Source organism: Cherax quadricarinatus, chromosome 19 (genome assembly GCF_038502225.1).
Source record: "Cherax quadricarinatus isolate ZL_2023a chromosome 19, ASM3850222v1, whole genome shotgun sequence".
NCBI classification, from domain to species: Eukaryota; Metazoa; Arthropoda; class Malacostraca; order Decapoda; family Parastacidae; genus Cherax; species Cherax quadricarinatus.
The window spans coordinates 40,604,503-40,629,637 of NC_091310.1; the positions used below are offsets into that span (position 1 = coordinate 40,604,503).

The following is a 25,135-nucleotide window of genomic DNA, read 5'->3' on the forward strand; positions in this document are numbered from 1 at the left end:
TAAAAATGATTTCTACAAGTACCCAGCATTTCATGTAATAACTACTGTTAAAATGTCTTTAAAGTTAATTAAAGAGCACATCTGTAAATTATATTTAGCAAGACAAATAGTATATAAATTAATCTATTTTAAAGTGAGATACCAGTGAAGTGCTCTTGATTGGAGCTATTCTCCCCTTCCTTGAATCAAACCTGATTACCTCCCATTCTCCAGGCACTGTATAACCCCTATGGGTTTAGTGTCAAATAGGCATAAATTTAAACAATTTATTTTGCAAGTGAAGCCTATACCATTACAAAAATGAGATTATTACTAAAGCTGCCTATAGAGCAAAGCAATGATAAACAAGGTCAGGATCACTCTGGCTATGATTCACTATCTTCAGTGTTTTCCTTTGCTAAATATCATAAAGATCAAGATATCTCTTTAAAAGGTTTTGAGAATTTCCCTACTCTTGCAGCCCAGTCCAAGGCCAGTCCTGTCACAAACATGCAAATGTCAAGAAGTTTATTGTTTAGGTAACCCCTTTCACTTTGAACAATACTTTTCTATCCCTTATAAGCAAGTGTCCCCCAACTCTATAAAAATAGGAAATAAGATAATGATGATGATATTATCTGTTTAAGTATATCCTATACTTGCAGAACAATGAATTACTCAAAATTTAATTCAGGTAGTATGTGCAACTGACTATACAGTTAAGCATGAATAACAAACTTACAAAAGCTCTATTGTCTAACCTGGCTGCATATCCTCGGTTCTTGAGAGTTCTTCGTCTTTGTTTCATTTTAATAATGTCTTCTCGGCAGAGACCACGAAGCTTCAACTGGCGGTTGAGGTCTCGAACACTGATGCTGACTAGCTCATCATCACTTATGTCACATGGTGGTGGTGAGAGTGGGGGCTCCTGGTCAAAGGATGTACTAGTAGTTCTGCTTTTATCTCATTCATGTGCACTATTGAACACATTGTAGAAATATTTACATTATGGTAAACCGGATGAGCTCACTGATAAATATGAAAATTTTAAGGTAGATAGTGATAGAATGCTGATTATACAGTTCAGGAAGATGTAGAAATAGAGCAAGACAAAATTAAGACAATATCTGATGGACAGATAATGTTGTTACAGTATTCTACTGCTCATTGATAATACATGATATATCTTTTGTGTAAAAAACAAAAACACCTGTACACGAATATGCACATACACACGTACATGAATGCACACATGCATGAGTGCACACACTCAATAATAATCAAAACAAAAAATGAAAGGAAAAAATGGTGAGATAAACACATTTGTAAAACTTTGACTTACTGGAGTAATCCAAAAAGACTGAAGCTAAGGGAAGATATAAATTTGAAGACACCCGATATAGTGCATATTTTGTCAAAAGTACACTGATAAAAAAAATATTTTAAATCAAGTTGTATTCAATAGAATCTACTCAGTGTGGAGAAGAGAAAAGACTTGGCAATTTTGTTAAAAGAATCACTTCAAATTATACAAATTAAAATATAAAACACACATCTCAAAAGTCTAGTGGAAGAAATCCAGAATAAAAAAATTATAATTGTGAATGTCTGCACTCCACCATTTACCAAACATGGGAGAAAAAAAATCCTGACAGTTTAAACAAGGAATACATATTACTGTACACAAGGGTAAATACAAAAAAGTGACCCAGAAATGGGTAAAATCATTATGTGGAATTAGAACTAAATAGAAACAAATCGCTTATCTTATGAGGTTGGAACAACATACAAATGATTACCCAAATTCCTCATAGTGATACCCAGTTTCTTAATGCATTAGAACATTTAAGAAAGTGACTTATGTGAGAAAAGGCAAACTATTTCAACAAAGAGATTTCCTGTTTGAAAGGAAAATGAGTGTTTTGATGGTTTTCTTGATTCAACACATGAAGAACATCAGATGAGGATGATGAACTCTCTGGTCACACAATATCAAACACAGATGCCAACATTGAAAAAAAAAAAGAAAGAAGACTATTCAAGATCATCATCATCAGAGTATCCAGAACACTGCAAGTGCTGTGGGAATTTTCTTATGGGTCATGTCAAAGCATTTTGACTGAAAAATTGAACATGAGGAATGCAAAATTTGTGGATACAAAATTTGTGCCCTGCTTGCTGAGTGAAGACTAGAAAGACCTTGTTTTCTGGCTAAAAACAACATGTCAGTCAACCTCCAGCATCACTACTCCCCAGATCTAGTCCCCTGTGACTTATTTCGGTTCCCAAAAATAAAAATGGCATTCAAGGGGCGGTGTTTTAACGACATGGAGGAGATTCAAGCAGAATCGCAGACCATGCTATATGCCATTAAGAAAAAGTTCCAGAAATGTTTCAAGAAATGGCAGAGGCACTGGGATCAGTGTACAGCCTCCCAAGGAGAGTACTTCAAGGGAGACAATGTCAACTAGACAATTAAGTAAGCCTATATTTTTTTTTCGTGACAGTTCAGGAAGTTTCTGATACCACCTAATATTTTTTTTTGTGTACCTTGATAAATTACATCACTGGACAAAACACAGCAGTAATAAAGGTTTCCTTGTAAACATAAGTGACTTTTTCTCCTTCTTTGTCTTTCCCTTTCTCTCTCTGGGATGCATGTCCTCATCTTATTCTGCTTGCTGGGTATTTTACTGGAAGGGCACCATTCATCAGTATTATTTTTCTATTCTGTAGATAGTTCTTTAACATAAGTGGCAGAAAACCAGTTGCTGAATTCAGGTGAAGGTGTGAATGTTCTACTCTGCTGGGGCTTGGCAAAGAGGATCCGCCTGGCCTACATGGGAACTTCTAGTTTTTTTTTTATTTGCAAAGGGACTCCTGTTCCCTTTTATTTCATTTTCCTGTTTTCCTTCACTGAGAAGCAGGACTCGATACAGCATAAACTGTCAGAAGCCCTTACAAACCAAACAAAAAGGAGAAGAGACTGTTTAAAGATGACATGGGTGAAACATTATTTCTTTAAAAAATATACCACTATTTGGAAAGCAGAAGTTGCCAACTTATTCAGTATCCTTGCAGACATAAAAAAAATCAATTATTTCACATATTCTGATATGTGTACTTTCAAGAAAAGCTTAAAAAGTATAAAGCTGAGTTTTTATGGGACTTCTTATCTGATGCATATCTAAGCCCAAAAGACGTTCCTTTTTAAATCTCAAAAATAAAACAATAAGTCCATTAATTATATTAGGCAATATGAACTACAGTAAAATACTTTGACTAAAAAGTATTTTGATTATTTCTGTAAGACCAGAGAGCAGAAAATTGTGAAGTCCACTTATCTTTTTTGGATCTATATCCATGAGACATCATTCTTTAGGGAATTTTACTTCAGACAACATGTGGATAAATCTGTCAAAACATTTCACTTTGTATCTATTCTTCCAGCAATTATTCTATGGCAGAAATTGCCATTCAATATAGGTAACATCACAGTTAGCAAAAACTTCCATTAAACTCGGATAACACCACAATTAGACAAAAGATTGATCAGAATTCATGTACCATATATTGTACAATACGTTATTAACACAAGTATCTTGTTAAAACTAAAGATGGATCTATTATAAATACATAAAAAGCATGCACAGATATATACGTTTCATGGTATAGCCATATTCATGTGACAAGTGCTATAGAATCATGCAGTCCTACATATTTTATGTCAAATTATTACATTGAGCATAATCTTTCCTACCAGCAAGTTATACTAATATACTGTATTAGTACTGTAATTATTTGTATAAAACATTAGATTTCAGTTACATAAAATGCTGAATTTTATATAAGAAATAATGCAGTATAAGTTGTATAATATACTGAATCAAAGATACTGCATTGAACTGTACATTATAAGTGATTATTTGGTAGTGATATTAAAATTATTTTCATGAAAAGCATTAAACCTGTGTGGGTCATTCAGAACTATAGGGCAAGGGTAGGAAGATTTCAGAAGATAAGGAGTGGTATTGGGAAAAGGACAATGGTAAAAGGACAGTCACAGTCAGTGGGGCAAACCAGTTTTATATCCAGCAACAATGAACGAGGAACAGTCAAAGTCTAACTGTGGTTTGATGCAATAGAGCTTGTTGGTTACTAATGAAGACCAAAGACCAGGCCAGCCATCTTGAAAGAAGTGAGTTAATACTGAAAACAGCCCAAGCATGCCAACTATCTGTGAAAGATTGAAAGGTAATAACATGCTGAACATGTCAAGGAATCTGCAAGATCATTTCTCTGAAAACCAGCATGGACAGGAACCCAACAAAATACAACCTTTTTTGTGTATGCCAAAAATGTAGCACAGCCACACTGATTGAGAATGATGAGATGAGACGAAGAAAGTTCTGAATGCCTTATAATACACTTTGAGTCCTGGACTACAATAAATGATGACTCAGGTGGCCTGGTGGTTAACGCTCTCGCTTCACACGGTGAGGGCCTGGGTTCGATTCCCAGCCAGAGTAGAAACATTGGACGTGTTTCTTTCCACCTGTTGTCTATGTTCCCCATCAGTAAAATGGGTACCTGGTTGTTAGTCGACTGGTGTGGGTCGCATCCTGGGACACTGACCTAAGGAGGCCTGGTCACAGACCGGGCCGCGGGGGCGTTGACCCCCGGAACTCTCTCCAGATAAACTCCAGATAAACTCCAGACACAGGAGCAACATGGATGACAAAAGTAAGAACAGCATGCAACACTGCTGTAAAAAAAAGTAGATGAATGCAACATTGGGTTTGGATCATGTATTCAGGAAAAATTTCTGCATATCCCATTCCACCAGTGGATTTTGAGTTATTAGTACACTGAGTAGCATCAGCATGATTAAAAATTATTAAGTAAGGGCAAGCATGAATCCAGAGCAGAGAAATAGGAACCTGGTAATGGCAGACTTGAACTATAAACTTTGTAAAGTGTTTGGGAAGAGTGAGAACAGAATGAGGTGAAAGGCCTAGATTACAAAAGCCTGCAGGTGTCATCTGAAGAGAGACAATAAGGGATTATGACAAACTGTTAGCTTTACTAATGTTTGTACTAGGCTAATTCTGTAAGTTGTTGGATCATGAAGACCAAGGAAACACAAGTTAACAGAGATAATAGGCTTTTTGAGATCTCACAATGATAGTACAGAATGTTAGATTCTGAATACTGTACAAGTTTTTGGCTGCAAATGACTGAAAGGCTTCCAGAAACAAATCCCTGAAGTCTAGTTTCAAATTTGGATAAGAGAAAGGCTCATTGAAAAATGGAGAAAAATCCATCTACTAGTACAGTACCACAAAAAAGTAAGAAAATTAAATCTATGATGGCACAACTTTTGGGAAGACAATGTGATGTTTCCATGGCATACAGGAAATTAAAAGAATAATAAAGAAATTAACAATTAGCAAGCTGTAAAAAGAGAATCATACAAGAACTGTGAGAAAGAATGGCAAGGAATGTTAGACAGGAATAAAACATGTTTTAGAGATAATGAATAGAGAACATAAAACTATGTGAAGAACCCAACCTGAAATACAGTCAATAGCATGCTGTAACAATGCATTAAAGGAAAGATGCCTATTCTTCAGCATAAATTCAGTTGGACAGGGTCACTAACAGCAATGGATGTTCCAGCTACTCCCTATAGTTTGGAAAGAATCCTGTATGCACACAATTCATATACAGTTACAAAATGCTACAGATTAATGGTCATCATGAAAAGGTGCAATATTCATAACTGTACACTATGTTTTTGTCCCTCACAAGCAGTTACTGTTTGGGAAACCACAATTCAAATGCTATTAGTAAAATATAAATAATACAATCTACATTATCTTCAACTTCTCCATATTCATTTCATATTCATGAAAGAAGCTAAATATCTAAAAATGCTTACAGGAGGCTCAAGATGTTTGTACCAAATCTGCAGTTTGTGACTGTCATACAGAGATACTGGTACTGTAATGCAGCCTTCATTCTCTAATTTGATTTAATAAGTTAAATTAAATAATGCCACCATTTTAAGCCTCAGCTGTGTTGTTTGGGTCGATAATTACCTTGTGCCTTCTAGGAAAAAAATCCAGGCTACATGGGTACACGTGGGACATTATGGGTAGTATCACCCAGTAAACATAGGCTCACAATGGCAGGCTGACACAATAACCTTTCTTGCAGTGAAATACTGGAAATACTGTTCAATGCAGACACTAGTGACATTGAGGAGAGTGATAATGGAGCATCATTTTCTGGTTGTGAAGGGGTCAGCAACAGTGGTACAACCAGTTATGACAGAAGTGCAAGTTCAACACAAGATATAGAAATGCCATCCATCTCAGGTCTTGATATACAACAAAGGAGATGCTGAAGGCTCTTTACCCTAGAAACTGATAATGATTAGAGTAATGAGGGTGATGACAGTGGAGAAGAGTATATGTAAAAAGAGGAGATTTCCGAATCAAGTGATAGTGAGGCAGAATATCTGCCCATGAAACAAACACAGGTGAAGGGTCATACTGTGTTGTTACACAGTTCATTGGTAACACATCTATACAGGATAATACTGTTGCAGGACATAGTGATAGTGATTGTGATACTGATGGGGCTTTCTTTGGTATGAGAAAACCACATGCAGCACTGACACCATCTGTAACATCTACTGCAGCACCAACAGTGATGACAACAGCACCAGCTGTGCCAACACAAACAGCAGTGATACCACCACCCATGACAACAACACAAGTTGTGACACCATCAGCCATGACAATGCCACCAGCAGTACCACCACCAACAGCTGTGACAGAAGCAGTGGCCATGCCAACAACGGCAAATATTATACACTCACAGACCAAATTGTGAACATTTGTTCCAAATGTTCACAATTTGATGATAGTAATAGTGGAATTGACCATAAGTTATTCAATAACAGATGATTCCACTTGATTGCTTTCAGTTATTCTTCACTGACACACTTATGAATATTACTGTTGCCCAAACAAATAACTATTACAAGTATATGGTGCCCAACTGAAATCAGTGCTGAAAGTAGAACACACTACTATTGCAGAGCTGTATCTCTTCTTTGCAACACTAATGTTGATGCCACACACCCATAAGAATAATATATCTAAGTACTGGAGTAAAGACAGACTTATAACAACATCAACTTTTGGTAAAACCATGCCCATTGATTGCTTTCTCTTACTGCTGCATATGTTACATTTCTTTGATAAAAGCAATCCCCAGAGAGATGATCTGCTTAACAAAATACAGGAACTGATTATGTACCTAAAACAATTTCAGTGAGTACTTTTATCCATTCAAGAATGCTGTCATAGATTAGCCTCTTGATTTTATTCAAAGGAAGGCTTGCCTTCAAGCAATACATAGCAAGCAAATGACATCCGTCTAGTATCAAACTTTTCATGATGTGTGATTGTGAAACTGGTAAGGTGCTAGATATTGTGTATACAGGTGCTAGATATTGTGTATACATGACATGTTAGGACTTACTGGTCCAGTTGCGAGTCGCACGTGGAACCATATCTAGGCAAAGGGCATACCTTATTCACAGATAATTAATACAAAAGGCTTTCTCTTTGTAATTTCCTCAAGGTAAGCAATAAAGACATATGCAGGACAGTGAGAGGAAATAGAAAACATATCCCATCATTCACCAGTGAAGTGCAGGTACTGTATTTCATACCTATGACATGATGGCATTTCAACAGCATGACAAAAGAGATAAAGTGTTGACAACCGTACAAAGGCATCAGATGAAGCAAACTGGAAAGGCAAACTGGCAAACAGTTAGCCTTATAGGTGTTGTATTCAATGACTGCAAGTCAATGAATACAACACCAAAATGCAAACTGGGTGTATGGAATGTCAGGTGGGGCTGCAACATCTGTTGGATGCTGCATGCTGAATGCATACATTATGTGCCACGGGAAAACAAGACAGAAATTCAAATTGGGTGATTTCCATTTATCTGTCATAAGACAGATAATAGAAAAATACCAGACAAAAGTTCAGCCAACATATCTTTGCCATGGCAGTGAAAGCAATCCATTACGACTGAAGCCTGGTACATGTACATGCTTCCCTGATAATATTCCTGCTACAGAAAAGGCACAGCAATGATGCTAATTTTATCAGCACACAAGCAGAAAGTCAAGGAAGCAAATAGAAACACAATATATCTACAAGCTATGTGGTATTCCAGTGTGCCTCAAGCTATGTTCTCAAGAATATCATACACTGAAACAGTCCTAATATGGTAATAAAAATCTGCACAAAGTATTGCATGAGAAACAACCATTACATATAACACACACCAAGTTTTTTGTATAGTTTTATATTGAACATTGATAGTTTTGCTATGGCACAGTGTGCTTCCCAACTTATTTATAGCATTATTTTTGCTTAAAATCAGAATATTTTCATTGCAAAATGTGGTACTTAGTGTCAATCAGTGCATAAAAAAATTATAATTACAACTAAGAGGCACTGTAGCATCAATATTGCTAACGTTGCATCAATTTCGGGCAACTTTAATACACCATAAAATGGTAAGTTTTTATCAGATTCCACACATTTTTGTCTTATTTGATTTAGAAAAATGTACTCTTCCAAACTGTAAGAAAAAAAAATCAAAATCTTGCCCCCACACAGGAATTTTTTTTTTTTTGTGGGGGAGGGGGGTATCTTCAGATAAGGCATCAAATTACAATAAAATGAAATGAAAGTCATAATGAACCATAATTATATTACAACAACCATAGATTTAACATAAAAATTACTATATTTAAAGCTATGTTGTAAATGATAATGACAGTTATAGCTGAAGCAGAACACTGTTATTAAGATAACCTACTATGGCAAGAAATTAAAAGATATTTAAGAAATACAAGGTAGTATTTATTTAGGCATACACAGGAAAGTATAATATGGGACTATAATACAGTGGACCCCCGCATAACGATTACCTCCGAATGTGACCAATTATGTAAGTGTATTTATGTAAGTGCGTTTGTACGTGTATGTTTGGGGGTCTGAAATGGACTAATCTACTTCACAATATTTCTTATGGGAACAAATTCGGTCAGTACTGGCACCTGAACATACTTCTGGAGTGAAAAAATATCGTTAACCGGGGGTCCACTGTACTGTCCTTCATGAGGATATAAGCCATCTTGGTAGGTTTCTGAAAAGTTGTGTTTACAGAAAGTCCAGTAACAGGTAAGCAATGCATCACAAATATCTCAAAAATAATGTACACACACATATCAGTGAAAAAGTAAGCTACTGGTTCTGAAGCACATGTCACATTGAATATGGCCACAAACATATGCAAGAGATGCACTGAAGTTCATTAACAAACTTGAAACTCGCACTAATGCTCTCGACACCTCTAGTCCTGTAATTCAGCTTATAAATGCAGTACTTCCAGTACATTCACAAACTGAATTCACAAATACTAGCATATATAGGTATCAGTAGACCATATAAGCAAGTTACCTGTTTAACATGATTAAGTTTTAGTTCATCTCCTGAATATCTCTCAACACAAATGCATGGTTCCTACCCAAGAGTCTTCTTTATCAGGGTCGTGCAGGGATGAACCAGCGAGGAGGGCGTTCTATGAAGCCACACGTCATGAGTGTGGGAAACATCACCAATGATAAAAAAGGAAGAGGAAGAATGTTTCATCAGATTTAGGAAAATAGAATGTTATACAATACTTTGAGTAAATTGATGAGCTTTAAAAGCCAACCTCACCAAACTTATCCTCTATAGGTGGTACATCATCTTCACTTCCAGCAAGGTGGCAGATGCACAGTAATCTCCATATACACCTATTCCTGCACATCTCTAAACTATTTGCAAAGTCTTTTAAACAAATTTGCAAAACTATCTTCTATCTCAGACACTCCTTGTTTTCTTCAGGAATGTGACCATGGAAGAAAAAACTAAGGAGACCCATATCTGGACATGATCTTCTGGTCAGATGTATACCTTTGATGAGCTTCAAGAGTTTTTCTACTCCTGGAGTATACTCAGAGTGCTTGTACATCTTCCACACAAGCCTACTAACAGATCTTCTCTCCAAATGTCCAAAACATTAGAAAGTACTTCTCTTGACCCACTACCCCACACCTCTTATCTTTCATTTCTGCCATTCCACCATCTAAGTAAACATGAACACTCATTATAAAATATCCCACACTTGCATGCAAGTTTAATCTACCCCATATCCAGTATGACATAACAGTGGTGTGTTACAAATCCAGCAGTACAGGCTCAAGAGATAGCTACTTGTGTCAGCATTTGTACATCAAAAATATCAACTAGTAATGTACTTCTATACATTTCATTACTGCAATACTACTGTCATGAATTCTTTTAATTAGAATCAATTGGTAATAAAGTCTGAGGGACCAATGTAAAGTCATTCATTATATGCTTATGTATGACAAGAGGACAAAAGAGCAGTCACTTCACTAACCATCACTGATGCTCTGGATAGCTGGATTGTTGAAACGTTAAACTGCTAGATGTTTTGTTTAAACAGATCACTCCTGGATCTGTAATACAAGAAAATCTTTAGATTTTTACACAAGCAACACTATCTTCACACACTGTGGCCAATGTTCACAAGCAACTCTCATATGGTTTAAAGAATAATAATAATTATATTTTTTATATTAACTAATATCACTGCCATAAGAGATGGCATACCTTTGTATATCGATGTACTGTACTGTTTATTACTTAATGTGGAGCCATAAAGACTACTAAGGTGTAAAAGAAAATTACAAATACAGATTTAAATACTTAACTGATTAATTTTTTTTAAATTATACACCACTGTTATGACATGGTCACTAAAATGGCACTAATTCAGACACTGACAATTGCTAACTGGAATACAGTATTTATATATTTATGTTTGTGTCAGGAGCCTTGCAAAGGGTGCTCAGAGAATGAAGCAGACAAAAGTGTGTTGAGAATGGGAAATGCAGAGGCATTAGTATGTGTTATTATTGCTCGCCCAAAGGAACATGCAGAAGGTACAAGGATCCAGACAAAAAGATTTTCCTGCTATTTAAATTTTACTGTTTGAATCTTCTGTCAGAGAAAACAAGAATGTTAACAATACATCATGATATACGTATAGGGTGTAGCTGAAACCTCCTTCAACTTTTTTTTCTTCCTCACCTCGCAGCCCAGTCTGGGGCCAGGCTTTTCTATTGACTGTGTGTTCAACCAGGCTGTTGCGGTTGGCAACCCACTGGCCCCTATACATGTATCTATCAAAGCCTCGGTGATTTCGTACTTAGCAGAAGTACATGGTGATCCAGTTTCCTCTTGAAAACTTCAATACATATTCCAACAGTATTTGTGATATCTGCTGGTAACGTGTTGAATAGTCATCAACCATGGATGGTGACAGTGTTTTCACAGTGTTCATGACACCCCTGCTTTTCACTGTGTCTATTTCATACTTTAATGCTTTTCATGCTGGTTAATTGTTATGGTCATGTGTAGGTTTGAGACTTGGCCCTCAGATTATCTTTCATGTACATATTACCAGGCATTTCTCTCTCCATTTCTTCAGTACCGTGAGGCATTCCCAGTAGTTACAATGACTTATCGGTTCTATGCAGTCAGCAAGTGATGTCTGCTTTTTTTCCAGCTCTGATACTATGGTTTGTAGGAGCAGCAGAGCTAATTAAAAAACTATTACAATCAACTGTCTTCTTTAGTTGCTTTTGAACAATATTATTATTATTATAATCAAAAAGAAGCGCTAAGCCACAAGGACTATACAGCGCTGCAGGGCAGGAAGGAAGCGAGGGCATCAGGTGGCAAAAGGGAGATGGATGAGCAACAGGTTACGGATAACAGCGGGGCAGTGGATGGTGAAAGGGTAAAGGGCAGCAAGAGACTGAACCAGAAAGGGCTGAGGGGAGTGCGAAAAGTATCATCAGAGTTTGTGGAGTAAATCAGTCGTTGTCAAGAAGTCAATGAGAGAGTCAGGATTAAAGGAGGGTCCATCAGCAAGAAGGGAAGGTAAAGAGAGAGTAGGAGAACGAAGACGACGTTGGAGGTAAATTCTGCGTGCTCGTTGATAGAAAGGGCAGTCTAACAGAATGTGGCTAATCGATACTGGAACTTGACACTGCTCACAGAGAGGAACAGGGTGCCTCTCCATGAGATACCCATGAGTAAGACGAGTGTGGCCAATGCGAAGGCGGGAGAGAGTGGTCTCCCAACCTCGGCACTGATGACAAGAAGACGGCCAGTAACCTATGCTCGGTTTAATAGAATGAAGTTTGTTACCGAGCAGAGTTGACCAACGTTGTTGCCAACGGGTGCGAAGGTGGGTAGCTATTGCAGCAAAATAGTCCAGAAATGGAACACCTCGATAGGAAATTGGTAGGTCATATACTGCTGACCGCGCAGCAGTGTCTGCCTGTTCATTGCCCTGTACGTCGACATGACCAGGGACCCAACAAAAAACAATATCTTTATGTTTGGTAGAGATACGGCGTAGCCAAAGTTGGATACGGAGAACTAGGGGATGAGATGTATCAAATTTTCGTATAGCCTGTAGAGCACTAAGGGAGTCTGAGACTACTACAAATGATGACACAGGCATAGATGCGATACGAATAAGTGCTGCAAGAATGGCATACAGTTCAGCAGTAAAAATGCTAGCTGAAGATAGTAAATGCCCTCGTACGACGCTGTCCGGAAACACTGCTGCGAATCCGACGCCGTCTGAAGACTTAGAGCCATCTGTGTACACAGCGGTGGCATGAGAATGAGAGTGGAAGTGATCAAGAAAAAGAGAGCGGGAAGCCACCGTAGGCAGTTGAGCTTTCGAGCAAGGGAGTGAGAAAGAACAGACCCGAACAGCTGGAACTTCCCAGGGGGGTAGGGAAAAGTGAGATGCTACATGAACATATAAAGGTGGTAACTGAAGGGAAGACAAGAGTGAAAGTAGGCGAAGAGAAAAGGGACGGAGCAAACAGGGGCGGCGAACGAATAAAGAATGTCTACTAATATCGGTGACCATTCTATAAATGGAAGGATTGTGTAGATCGTGAGAGCGTACATAGTAACGAAGGCAATGGGCATCACGGCGATCAGACAAGGATGGAACATTTGCTTCTGTATAGAGGCTCTCAACAGGGGAAGAGCGAAAAGCACCAAGGCACAAACGTAAGCCTTGGTGATGGATAGAGTGAAGGCTAGAGAGAGTAGCAGGAGAGGCCGCGGAATAAATCTGGTCACCATAATCGAGTTTCGATAAAACGAGGGCTGAATGTAGGCGAAGCAGAGTTCGACGATCAGCTCCCCAGGAAAGATGAGCAAGGGTTTTAAGAAGGTTTAGCCGGCTGTGACAAGTTCCCTTCAGAGAGGTAATGTGAGGTTTCCAGGTTAACCGACGGTCAAAGAGAAGGCCTAGAAACCTGACTGTATCACGTTCGGGGATACGGGAGCCATAGAGATACAAAGGATGATCGGAGATAACAGAGCGTCTAGTGAAAGTAATTTGGTGAGTTTTGGTACTTGAAAATTTAAACCCATGCGTGGTGGCCCAAGTGGAAACACGGTCGACCGCATGCTGGGGAGAAACTGCAATAAGGTGACAGTCAGCGCCTGCACAAGCAATAGCGAAGTCATCAACATAGAGTGATGACCAAATATTGGGTGGAAGAACAGAGGCCAAATCATTTATAGCAAGGAGAAAAAGTGTTGTGCTTAGAACACATCCCTGAGGGACACCTTCAGCTTGGACGAAGTCCGGGGAAAGAACATTATTGACTCGAACACGGAAATGTCTGTCAGTTAAAAAGTTCTTAAGGAAGGATGGTAGATTGCCTCGGAGGCCTAAGGAATGGGCCTGGGCCAAAATATTATACCTCCAAGTTGTGTCATATGCCTTCTCAAGGTCAAAAAATATGGCAATAACTGAGTGATTATTCGCAAAGGCATTACGAACATACGTATCCAAGCGTAGTAAGGGGTCTATGGTAGAACGACCCTTACGAAAGCCATATTGACTAGCGGAGAGACTGTTGTGAGTCTCTAAATACCACATTAAATGTCGATTTACGAGGCGTTCCATCACTTTGCAAACTGCACTTGTAAGAGCGATGGGGCGATAGTGGGAGGCATCATGTCCTGTAGTACCCGGTTTGCGGAAAGGGAGAACAATGGCAGATTTCCACAGCTGGGGAAGAACTCCTTGTGCCCAAATAAGATTGAAGAGGTGTAAGAGGACTACAAGGGCTGACCGATGTAAATGTTGTAACATACGAATATGAATGTCATCAGGCCCAGCTGCCGATGATCGGCAAGCTGAGAGCGTTGCCTCCAGTTCTTGAAGTGTAAAAGGCACATTATACTGTTCTTCTCCGAGAGAAGAAAAGTCCAAGGGTACTAACTCTCTGGCAGACTTTGAGGAAAGAAACGAGGGGCATAGATGGAGCCCTCGGGAAATACGGACCAGATGTGTGCCAAGTTCAATGGCAACGTCGAGAGGGTTTGCTATATCAACACCAGTGACCCGTAGAACAGGAGCCGGGTCAGGAGAGTATTTACCACTCAATTTCCTCACTTTTTTCCAGACTGCACTCATAGAAGAAGCAGAGGTGATGGTGGAAACATAGTCTCGCCAACAAGTGCGTTTAGCTTCACGGATGACACGGCGAGCGATCGCACGCTTCTGCTTAAAATCAACAAGTCTCTCAGCGGTTCTATTGTACCGGTACCTGCCCCATGCAGCACGTTTCAAACGTACTGCACGAGCACGAGCAGGAGACCACCAAGGCACGCACTTCTGAGAATGCCTGCCTGAGGTTTGGGGTATAGAATGAGAAGCTGCGGTATAAACTGATGTCGAGAAGATGTGTAGGAGCTCATCAATGGAGGATGAAGAAGGAACCTCACTAAAAGCAGTGAGGTGTGAGTAAAGATCCCAATTTGCCCGATCAAATTGCCAGCGAGGGCTACGGGAAGGTGGTGAATAGGAAGGAGAAGTAAGAATGATCGGAAAATGATCGCTGTCATGTAAGTCTGGTAGAACAGACCAGGTGAAGTCTAGTGCAGTGGAGGAAGAGCAGACTGATAGATCGATGCAAGAGAGAGTATGAGTACGAGGATCAAAATGGGTGGGAGTACCCGTATTTAAAACATGGAGGGGGTGAGAGGCAAGAAAAGCCTCCAACTGAATGCCACGTGAGTCACAATGAGACCCCCCCCAGAGGAAATGGTGGGCATTAAAATCACCAAGTAACAGAAGTGGTGGTGGTAAGGATGAAACAAGAAAGGCAAAGTCTGGGATAGAAAATGCTCGAGAAGGAGAGAGATATAAAGAACATATTGTAAACCACTTATTCAAGTGGATACGGGCTGCAGTGTAATGCAGCGAGGTATGGACAAATAGTTGACAGTACGGAATATCATTGCGTAGAAGAAGGGCACTTTCATTAAAGGTCCCATCTGAGAAAGGATCCGAAGAATACAATAAATTATAGCCTGAGATAGGTTGGAAAACAGCCGAGTGTAATTTTGGTTCTTGTAAGCAAGCACCAACAGGGGAAAACCTGGAAAGCAACATCTGAAGCTCACCCCGATTACCCCTGAGGCCGCGGATATTCCACTGTAAATAGGCCATGATTGGCGATGAAGAAAATATCAGGAATCTGTAGGTAAAGGCACCTACGGACTAGAGGGGTTAGAAAAGTCAACGTGTGGTGGCATTGGAAGATGTTCAAGTAGCGAAGGAACGGAGCGTTGCGAAGAATGGGGTTGTGAAGATGGAGGAGAGGGAAGAGAAGGAACAGGAAGTGAATCAGTGTCCATTGAAGGTTTAGTCTCTGCAATATATTCTGAAATGGCTTCAAGTGTTTCTGAATTCAAAGATGTATGGGAAACCATATTGGAGATAGGAGGAGGAGGGTGAGTAAAGATTGGGACAGTAATGGACTGTACCAAAGTAGAGGGGGAGGGAAAAGTGTAAGGGACTGGAGATGAAGTGTGGGGGGGGACAGAAGAGGTAGAAACCTGGGAGGTGACAGAAGAGGGAGAAACTTGGGAGGGGACGGGGGTGGAAGGCATAGTACGAGGAGGAGGGTGAATCTCCACACTTGTAATAGAGCCAGAGAGAGGGGAAGAACTAGGTACAGAGACTGGAAAGGTAACGTGTGGAGGTGGAAGAAGGGAAGGAAGGGGCAAAGAAGATTTGAGCAATGTGGATTTTTTGGACTTCTGAGTAGAGGGGCGATTGGTATTAGGTGTCGTACGAGGTCTTGTCGATACTGGGGCTTGTGAGGAAGGACGCGAAGATGCGAGAACAGACTGAGTTGTAGTCGGGACGTCAGAGCCAAGGACAGCAAAAGGATTAGATGCCGTAATGGCTATGGGAGGGGTAACAACAGAGGAGGCTGCAGAAGATGGGACCCCAGAAGTGGGGGGATGTTTGGAAACACGAGAATAAGAAACACGGGGTAGTCTCCCTTGGAGGCGGAGATGAGTAACTGCCATAGCATAAGGGAGACCTTCTGCCTCTTTGAGGCAACGGATTTCACGTTCATTTAAGTAGACCTGGCAACGGCGGGAGTACGAAGGGTGAGCTTCATTACAATTAAGGCAAGATGGAGGTTGACTGCAAGATGTATTAGAATGGTTGTCGGCACCACAGACTGGGCATTCGGCCATAGATCTGCAATATTTCGCTGGGTGACCAAAACGCCAGCAATTTCTACATTGTTGCGGTGTAGGTATCACCTTTCGAACTTGTAACCGATGTCCCGCGACATATACAGAGGACGGGAGTTCTCGGCTGTCAAAAGTTAAACGAGCCACATTGCAAGGGTAACGTCTCCGCCCCCGGGCAGGAAGGACATAAGTGTCTACTTTGAGGATTGGGAGATCCTGGAGTTCCAGCTGTTCAAAAATGTCATTGCCACATGACTGGAAATTCTGTTGGACTATGGTATGGGGCAGAATGACAGTACCACTACAAGAATTGAGAGAAAGATGTTTTTCAATAGTGATAGGAGTAGTATCGATATTCGAAAGGAGAGAAAGATCATGAGCTTGGGTAGCATTCTGGACAGTGACGATGCGCGTACCGCTCTTGAGAGCGTGAAATGAAATATCTCTGCCAACATGACGCAGGAGCGCTTTGGCAATACTATGGTCAGAAAGGTAGGCAGAAGAAGAAGTTGGTCTTAAAGTAAAGAATTTAGTCCATTGTGTGGTCCGAAATTGAGCGTGGAGAGGGAGTGCTTGACGTGTCGGTCGTTTCCGAGTAGAATGGGAAGGTAACGACGGAGCATCATCAGGAGATTGACGTTGGCGTTTAGGAGTAGGACCGGAGTTGGTCCGGCATGAAATGGGTGGGCGATTCGAAAATTGCCGTACCGTAGAGGGAGAAGCCGGAAGCATAGTCAAAGGAGAGCGGAGTTCAGACAAATCGAAGGAGTCAGTCGAAGCCCCGGTACCTGAAGCGGGTGAGGAAACAGCACCAGCAAGAGGTACAGGGGCATCAGGAGTGTCCGAAGAGTGGTCTAAACACAAGGCAGGGTCAGAATGGGGTGCGGTATCAAGAAGGGGCCCGGGGGTAGTGGTTTCATGGACTAGGGCTGCCATGGTTAGGTTACTCCTTTGCTTTTTGTTTTTAAGAAAAAAAAAGAAAGAAGAAAAGAAAATAAAAACAAAAAAAAAGAATAAAAAAAGGGGGGAGCGGGGAGGAATAGTTCCCAGGAGGAATGAAAGGGCCGGAAATCTCCCTCCGCGCCCAAGAGGACTCGACACCGCTAGTAGCGCAGATGCAGCATGGAACCCGTGCCATACCCTACCCTTCATGCCAGTAAACCAGCAATCCGGGATAGCAACCTCACATCTGCCGAGCTACCTCGGTGGACAAAAGAGAGGGCGGCCGGATATCCGCCACAAAGCATACCTCCTTCAGCCACCACCCCCGGAATCCGAAAGGTGGCTTCCAGAGATACACCCGTCGCCCAAAAGACACCCAAAGCTACTCCGGGATACCGGAGAGGGATCGGGACATCCCTAGGCAATCCAGATTCCACGGCAAACTACGCCACCGCCAAGAAACCTCAACGGAATGGGATCGACCCCGGTGTCCTTTCCCCTACCTAGGAACTAGCGCGCCTGTGGGAGAAATCACGAAGGCTAAAAAGAGGAAGGGCAAAAGGGAGGGGTGAGGAGGAGGAGGAGGAATGGAAAAAGGGGAGGATGGGGAGGATGGGATAGGGGAGGGGAGAATGGGGGGTAATTAGGTTCGGTCTGAGGAAGAAGACCGACAGGGCTAATTCCTCAGACCAAGAGCCTCTTCACCACGCCAAGGAGCCCCCCTTGAAGAGGTTTTGAACAATAATTCATGCTGTTTTTTAGGGATTTTGATCATTTCTGTTTCATCATCAACATAAAGGATGAACCACCTGTGAGTTATGGTCCATTTCTGGATGTGATTTTTTACTTAATTTTGCTTGTGTGTAAAAATATTTAGGATTTTTTTTTTTTTTTTTTTTTGCAATTTCCTGAGTAGCTTTTCTGTTCCAATAATCTTCTTGCACCTAGTATGAATGTTTTAGCTTCTACTTTTGGTGCAGATTCTCTTTCTTTTGTAGTGACTTGCTCATTTTAATCAGTCCGGTATATAACCCCTTTTTTTCTTATATACATGTACATTCCTTTAACATTCTCTTCACTTCTTTTCTTCTATACATTCTTCAACATTCTCTTTCAATATCCTTGTAGGCATTGTTAGTGAAATATATTTTACAAACTTTGTGTGCTTCAGTATTCTGAAACAGATCCATTACCAATGAAGTTGACCTCCACTGATCTACAAAATTAGCGAGGTAAAAGTTTACATTGATGATGCACCTTGGTGTTGAGTACACCTTACATACAACATATTGCTAATCCTTGCATTAGTTACTCTTCCCCATTCTGATGTTTCTGTCCTGACAGTCACTCCTTTCTCCTTTCTCAAATGTAGGGACTAAAGCTGCAGTCTTCCAGATCTCTGGTAACTGTCCCATATCCATTGTAAGTCATAGCTAGTGGTTTATGCAATGCTTCTGCACCCTCTCATAGAATCCCTGATTATATATTGTCAGGCTTCATTGACTTTGATATATCCAAGTCCATTAAAAGGTTCTAAAGCTCTTCTCTTGTTGCAAGGATGTCAAACAGTGCTTGTCAGTGACCCCTGCTCCTTAGTCTCTCTGGTATTTCCCATCTCCACTGAGACGGCTTCTTTAAATCATTTTATCAATATTTCAGACTTCTTTGATATTGTTCATGTGTGGAAAGGAAAGTGTGTAAAAGAAAGTGTGGGAAATATATGGGAAAAGAAAATGTGTGGGAAATATATGGGAAAAGAAAATGTGTGGGAAATATATGGGAAAAGAAAATGTGTGGGAAATATATGGGAAAAAAAGTATGGGAAAAATGGATGGGAAGAACGTGAGGAAAGTGTGAAGGGGTGTGGGTAGTTTGTGGGGGGGCAGTTTGTGGGGGGGTAGTTTTCATGGGGTTAAATGAGGGGTAGTTTGTGAGGGGTAGTTTGTGGAGCTAGTTGGTGGGGGCAGTTTGTGGGGGTAGTATGTGGAGAGAGTATGTGAGGAAGTGTGGGTAGTTATGTGGGTATGTGGGGGTAAGTTAGGGGTAGTATGTGGAGGTATGTTAGGGGTATGTAGAGGTATGTTAGGGATAGTATGTGGGGGTATGACAGGGGTAGTATGTGATGGCATGTGGAGGTAGTATGTGGGGGTATGTTAGGGGTAGTATGTGATGGCATGTGGAGGTGGTATGTTGGGGTAGTATGTGGGGGTAGTTTGTGGGGGTAGTTTGTGGGGGTAGTTTGTGGGGGTAGTTTGTGGGGGTAGTTTGTGGGGGTAGTTTGTGGGGGTAGTTTGTGGGGGTAGTTTGTGAGGGTAGTTTGTGGAGGGGATACAGGGCTAATTTGTGGGGTATGTGGGGGTGGCATGTGGGGATAGTATTTGTGGGGTAGTATGTGTGGGGTAGTATGTGTGGGGGTAGTATGTGTGGGGGTAGTATGTGTGGGGGTAGTATGTTTGGGGGGTAGTATGTTTGGGGGGTAGTATGTGTGGGGGGTAGTATGTGTGGGGTAGTATGTGTGGGGGTAGTATGTGTGGGGGTAGTATGTGTGGGGGTAGTATGTGTGTGGGGGTAGTATGTGTGTGGGGGTAGTATGTTTGGGGGTAGTATGTTTGGGGGTAGTATGTGTGGGGGTAGTATGTGTGGGGGTAGTATGTGTGGGGGTAGCATGTGGAGGGTAGTATTTGGAGGGTAGTATTTGGAGGGTAGTATTTGGAGGGTAGTATTTGGAGGGTAGTATTTGGAGGGTAGTATTTGGAGGGTAGTATGTGGAGGGTAGTATGTGGAGGGTAGTATGTGGAGGGTAGTATGTGGAGGGTAGTATGTGGAGGGTAGTATGTGGAGGGTAGTATGTGGAGGGTAGTATGTGGAGGGTAGTATGTGGAGGGTAGTATGTGTAGTGGTAGTATGTGTGGGAGTTGTAAGCTTATCCTAAACTCAAGAAATTAATTTTACCTTAACATTAGACAAAATCTGATGCTATTACCATAAAATCAGAGAAATCTTATTTTTTAATGGGATACTTTCTTGGATATACAGTATTTTCCATTAAATATTCATCAAAATGAGTCAACTTTCTTCCATGTTAGCATGGAATATTGTCAACTGTTGGTTCCATTTATTCATTATGCTGTGTATTAGCCATGAATAAAACTCGACATCACAAGATATAAAAAAATGGACGACTATATTTCCACGAGTGTTAAGGATAACCCATTTGCTCATATCACCACTTAAGAGAAAATAACACTGCCTAAACTAAATGCATTTTTCTAAAAAACATCAGCAAAATGCTTGATAACCCAAAGACCACATGTTGAATTTAATGCAATAATGCTCAAGCAACACCAATAAGATTCCCACCACCCTGTACTTAGTTATGAAAATAGCATCAGCCTTTACTGTGAACATTATTATGAATATACGTACATATAGTACTGCAGCCTCCTCAAACTTATTTCCACCTAAATGACTAATCAAAATTATGACTTGGAATGCATTAGGTTCAATCATTCTTCAATTAATAAATTGAAGTGTACTATACTCTTCATATAAGTTTTCAACCCTTATTAAGCTGTCCATCATGTACTAGTACATCAAAGCGATCAGTGTCCATGACATACTAGTGGTATGTATAATTCACAGCACGCTAAAATTCGCGGGGCTGCAAATTTTGGCCTAGACGTGAGAGAATGGGTATGTGCAGTGGGTGTAAGTAACATAATAAAAAAAATCTTGCCCCTAAACACTACATGTTTCTTATTACCAGTAGATAGACCAGAATAACACATTAATGATACACAATAGTTTTTGATCATTGTAAGACCAGAAAGTGGTCTGATACAGGCCTAAAAGTGGCAGAAATGGTAAATTTTAATGACCAAGAAATCTTGGCTATGGTTATTAATGGAGAAATAGAAAAACTTTAATTTCTTTGTAAATGACAATGGATTCAAAATGGAGAGCAAGCATTATATAGGAGAGATCTTGGAATGTGATTAATGAACAGAAGGGGGACTGCTTTAGTGGCTGGAATATCTCTAGTGCCTGTTTAGAACTCTTTTTAAAACGAAATTTTCTGGCCAAATTTCCAACTACTGGATGCTTAATAAGGTAGTTCTGATGGTTAAATGGGTAATTTCTTGTAATCAATGAATAGTACAGAAATACAAGTGAAACAGTTGGGAACTGGGTTTCTCTGAGCACTGGAATTGGCCTAAAATAGGCCTGAAAGTGGGCAAAATCATTCTTGAGTAAAGTGCTCCCCAATCTCTTAACTTTGCACTTTGAACAATTCTGTAAGCCTTACATCAACTTTTGAATTTTGGTGTCATAACCTTTAGAAAAAGATTCTCCACCATTTTTAAAGTGATTACTTTTTATTTTTTCAAACTTGTGGGCACAGAAGGGGCTTTCTATCTGAAGTGTATGGACAGTTTAAATATTAAAGGTCAAATGATATACAGTGCTAGTCACAGCATTACGCTGGGTGAGCGCCCTGGCATAATGCCATGATGAAAATTAAAGGCCTACCATACTGGTGGGGAAGGAGGGGGAGGGTCTATTTTTCATCAGTGCATTATGCCGGGTAGCAGCTATTAGCATGACATCACAGCCTGCCGCCACACTCCACAGTGACTCCTCAGTGCTCACATGGCTGCCATGGTAAGAGGAAGTGTTGCAATTTTGTCTCGCATCTGCCCCATCTTTCATCCAGCATTCCCTTTGGTTTTGGGGCTATATTATTATTATTTTTTATTATCACACTGGCCGATTCCCACCAAGGCAGGGTAGCCCGAAAAAGAAAAACTTTCACCATCATTCACTCCATCACTGTCTTGCCAGAAGGGTGCTTTACACTACAGTTTTTAAACTGCAACATTAACACCCCTCCTTCAGAGTGCAGGCACTGTACTTCCCATCTCCAGGACTTAAGTCCAGCCTGCCGGTTTCCCTGAACCCCTTCATAAATGTTACTTTGCTCACACTCCAACAGCACGTCAAGTATTAAAAACCATTTGTCTCCATTCACTCCTATCAAACACGCTCACGCATGCCTGCTGGAAGTCCAAGCCCCTCGCACACAAAACCTCCTTTACCCCCTCCCTCCAACCTTTCCTAGGCCGACCCCTACCCCGCCTTCCTTCCACTACAGACTGATACACTCTTGAAGTTATTCTGTTTCGCTCCATTCTCTCCACATGTCCGAACCACCTCAACAACCCTTCCTCAGCCCTCTGGACAACAGTTTTGGTAATCCCGCACCTCCTCCTAACTTCCAAACTACGAATTCTCTGCATTATATTCACACCACACATTGCTCTCAGACATGACATCTCCACTGCCTCCAGCCTTCTCCTCGCTGCAACATTCATCACCCATGCTTCACACCCATATAAGAGCGTTGGTAAAACTATACTCTCATACATTCCCCTCTTTGCCTCCAAGGACAAAGTTCTTTGTCTCCACAGACTCCTAAGTGCACCACTCACCCTTTTCCCCTCATCAATTCTATGATTCACCTCATCTTTCATAGACCCATCCGCTGACACGTCCACTCCCAAATATCTGAATACATTCACCTCCTCCATACTCTCTCCCTCCAATCTGATATCCAGTCTTTCATCACCTAATCTTTTTGTTATCCTCATAACCTTACTCTTTCCTGTATTCACTTTCAATTTTCTTCTTTTGCACACCCTACCAAATTCATCCACCAATCTCTGCAACTTCTCTTCAGAATCTCCCAAGAGCACAGTGTCATCAGCAAAGAGCAACTGTGACAACTCCCACTTTATGTGTGATTCTTTATCTTTTAACTCCACGCCTCTTGCCAAGACCCTCGCATTTACTTCTCTTACAACCCCATCTATAAATATATTAAACAACCACGGTGACATCACACATCCTTGTCTAAGGCCTACTTTTACTGGGAAATAATTTCCCTCTTTCCTACATACTCTAACTTGAGCCTCACTATCCTCGTAAAAACTCTTCACTGCTTTCAGTAACCTACCTCCTACACCATACACCTGCAACATCTGCCACATTGCCCCCCTATCCACCCTGTCATATGCCTTTTCCAAATCCATAAATGCCACAAAGACCTCTTTAGCCTTATCTAAATACTGTTCACTTATATGTTTCACTGTAAACACCTGGTCCACACACCCCCTACCTTTCCTAAAGCCTCCTTGTTCATCTGCTATCCTATTCTCCGTCTTACTCTTAATTCTTTCAATAATAACTCTACCATACACTTTGCCAGGTATACTCAACAGACTTATCCCCCTATAATTTTTGCACTCTCTTTTATCCCCTTTGCCTTTATACTAAGGAACTATGCATGCTCTGTGCCAATCCCTAGGTACCTTACCCTCTTCCATACATTTATTAAATAATTGCACCAACCACTCCAAAACTATATCCCCACCTGCTTTTAACATTTCTATCATTATCCCATCAATCCCGGCTGCCTTACCCCCTTTCATTTTACCTACTGCCTCACGAACTTCCCCCACACTCACAACTGGCTCTTCCTCACTCCTACAAGATGTTGTTCCTCCTTGCCCTATACACGAAATCACAGCTTCCCAATCTTCATCAACATTTAACAATTCCTCAAAATATTCCCTCCATCTTCCCAATACCTCTAACTCTCCATTTAATAACTCTCCTCTCCTATTTTTAACTGACAAATCCATTTGTTCTCTAGGCTTTCTTAACTTGCTAATCTCACTCCAAAACTTTTTCTTATTTTCAACAAAATTTGTTGATAACATCTCACCCACTCTCTCATTTGCTCTCTTTTTACATTGCTTCACCACTCTCTTAACCTCTCTTCTTTTTCTCCATATACTCTTCCCTCCTTACATCACTTCTACTTTGTAAAAACTTCTCATATGCTAACTTTTTCTCCCTTACTACTCTCTTCACATCATCATTCCACCAATCGCTCCTCTTCCCTCCCGCACCCACTTTCCTGTAACCACAAACTTCTGCTGAACACTCTAACACTACATTTTTAAACCTACCCCATACCTCTTCGACATGGTTGATAATGGGTAAAAGGAAGTCTTTAACACCTGAAACTATAGCTCAAATCATAGGGTTTCACAAAGCTGGGCACCAGACAAAAAATAGTGGAGAATGTTGGTGTGTGCAAGCATTCAGTGAGGAACTGGGCGCAGCGTTTCAAGGCTGGTCGCAGTGTTGAGTTACCGTCTGGCAAACTTCAGCCTGTCCCCTTGAAGAAGACATTTGTTCATACCTTAACTGTATTAAAGAAGCAGTTAGAGAGTACACCTAAGATAACTGCTAGAGAACTGAAAGAAAAGAACCCACATCTTCTTTCACTGGTGTCTGTAAGAACTGTTAACAGACATGTGTCAGAACTGGGCTACAGTAGTCACCGCCAAGTTAAGAAACCAATCCTCTCCAA

At 40.7% G+C, this 25,135-nt stretch overlaps 1 protein-coding gene across 7 annotated transcripts in view; it reads right to left on the bottom strand.

Moving 5' to 3' along the window:
• maf-S (MAF bZIP transcription factor K) overlaps positions 1–25,135 on the bottom strand; it is a 54,183-nt gene that overhangs the window by 976 nt on the left and 28,072 nt on the right. For 2 of the 7 annotated variants that reach the window (XM_070086712.1, XM_070086711.1), the window contains exons 2-4: positions 10,529–10,607; positions 9,608–9,661; positions 741–907 (exon numbers count right to left, since the gene is read on the bottom strand). In XM_070086712.1, the coding sequence (XP_069942813.1) occupies positions 741–907; positions 9,608–9,661; positions 10,529–10,531 (224 nt within the window). In that variant the 5' untranslated portion in view covers positions 10,532–10,607. The remainder of the gene's footprint in view (positions 1–740; positions 908–9,607; positions 9,662–10,528; positions 10,608–25,135) is intronic. The other 5 variants (XM_070086713.1, XM_070086709.1, XM_070086710.1 and 2 more) reach the window with 5 other exon arrangements.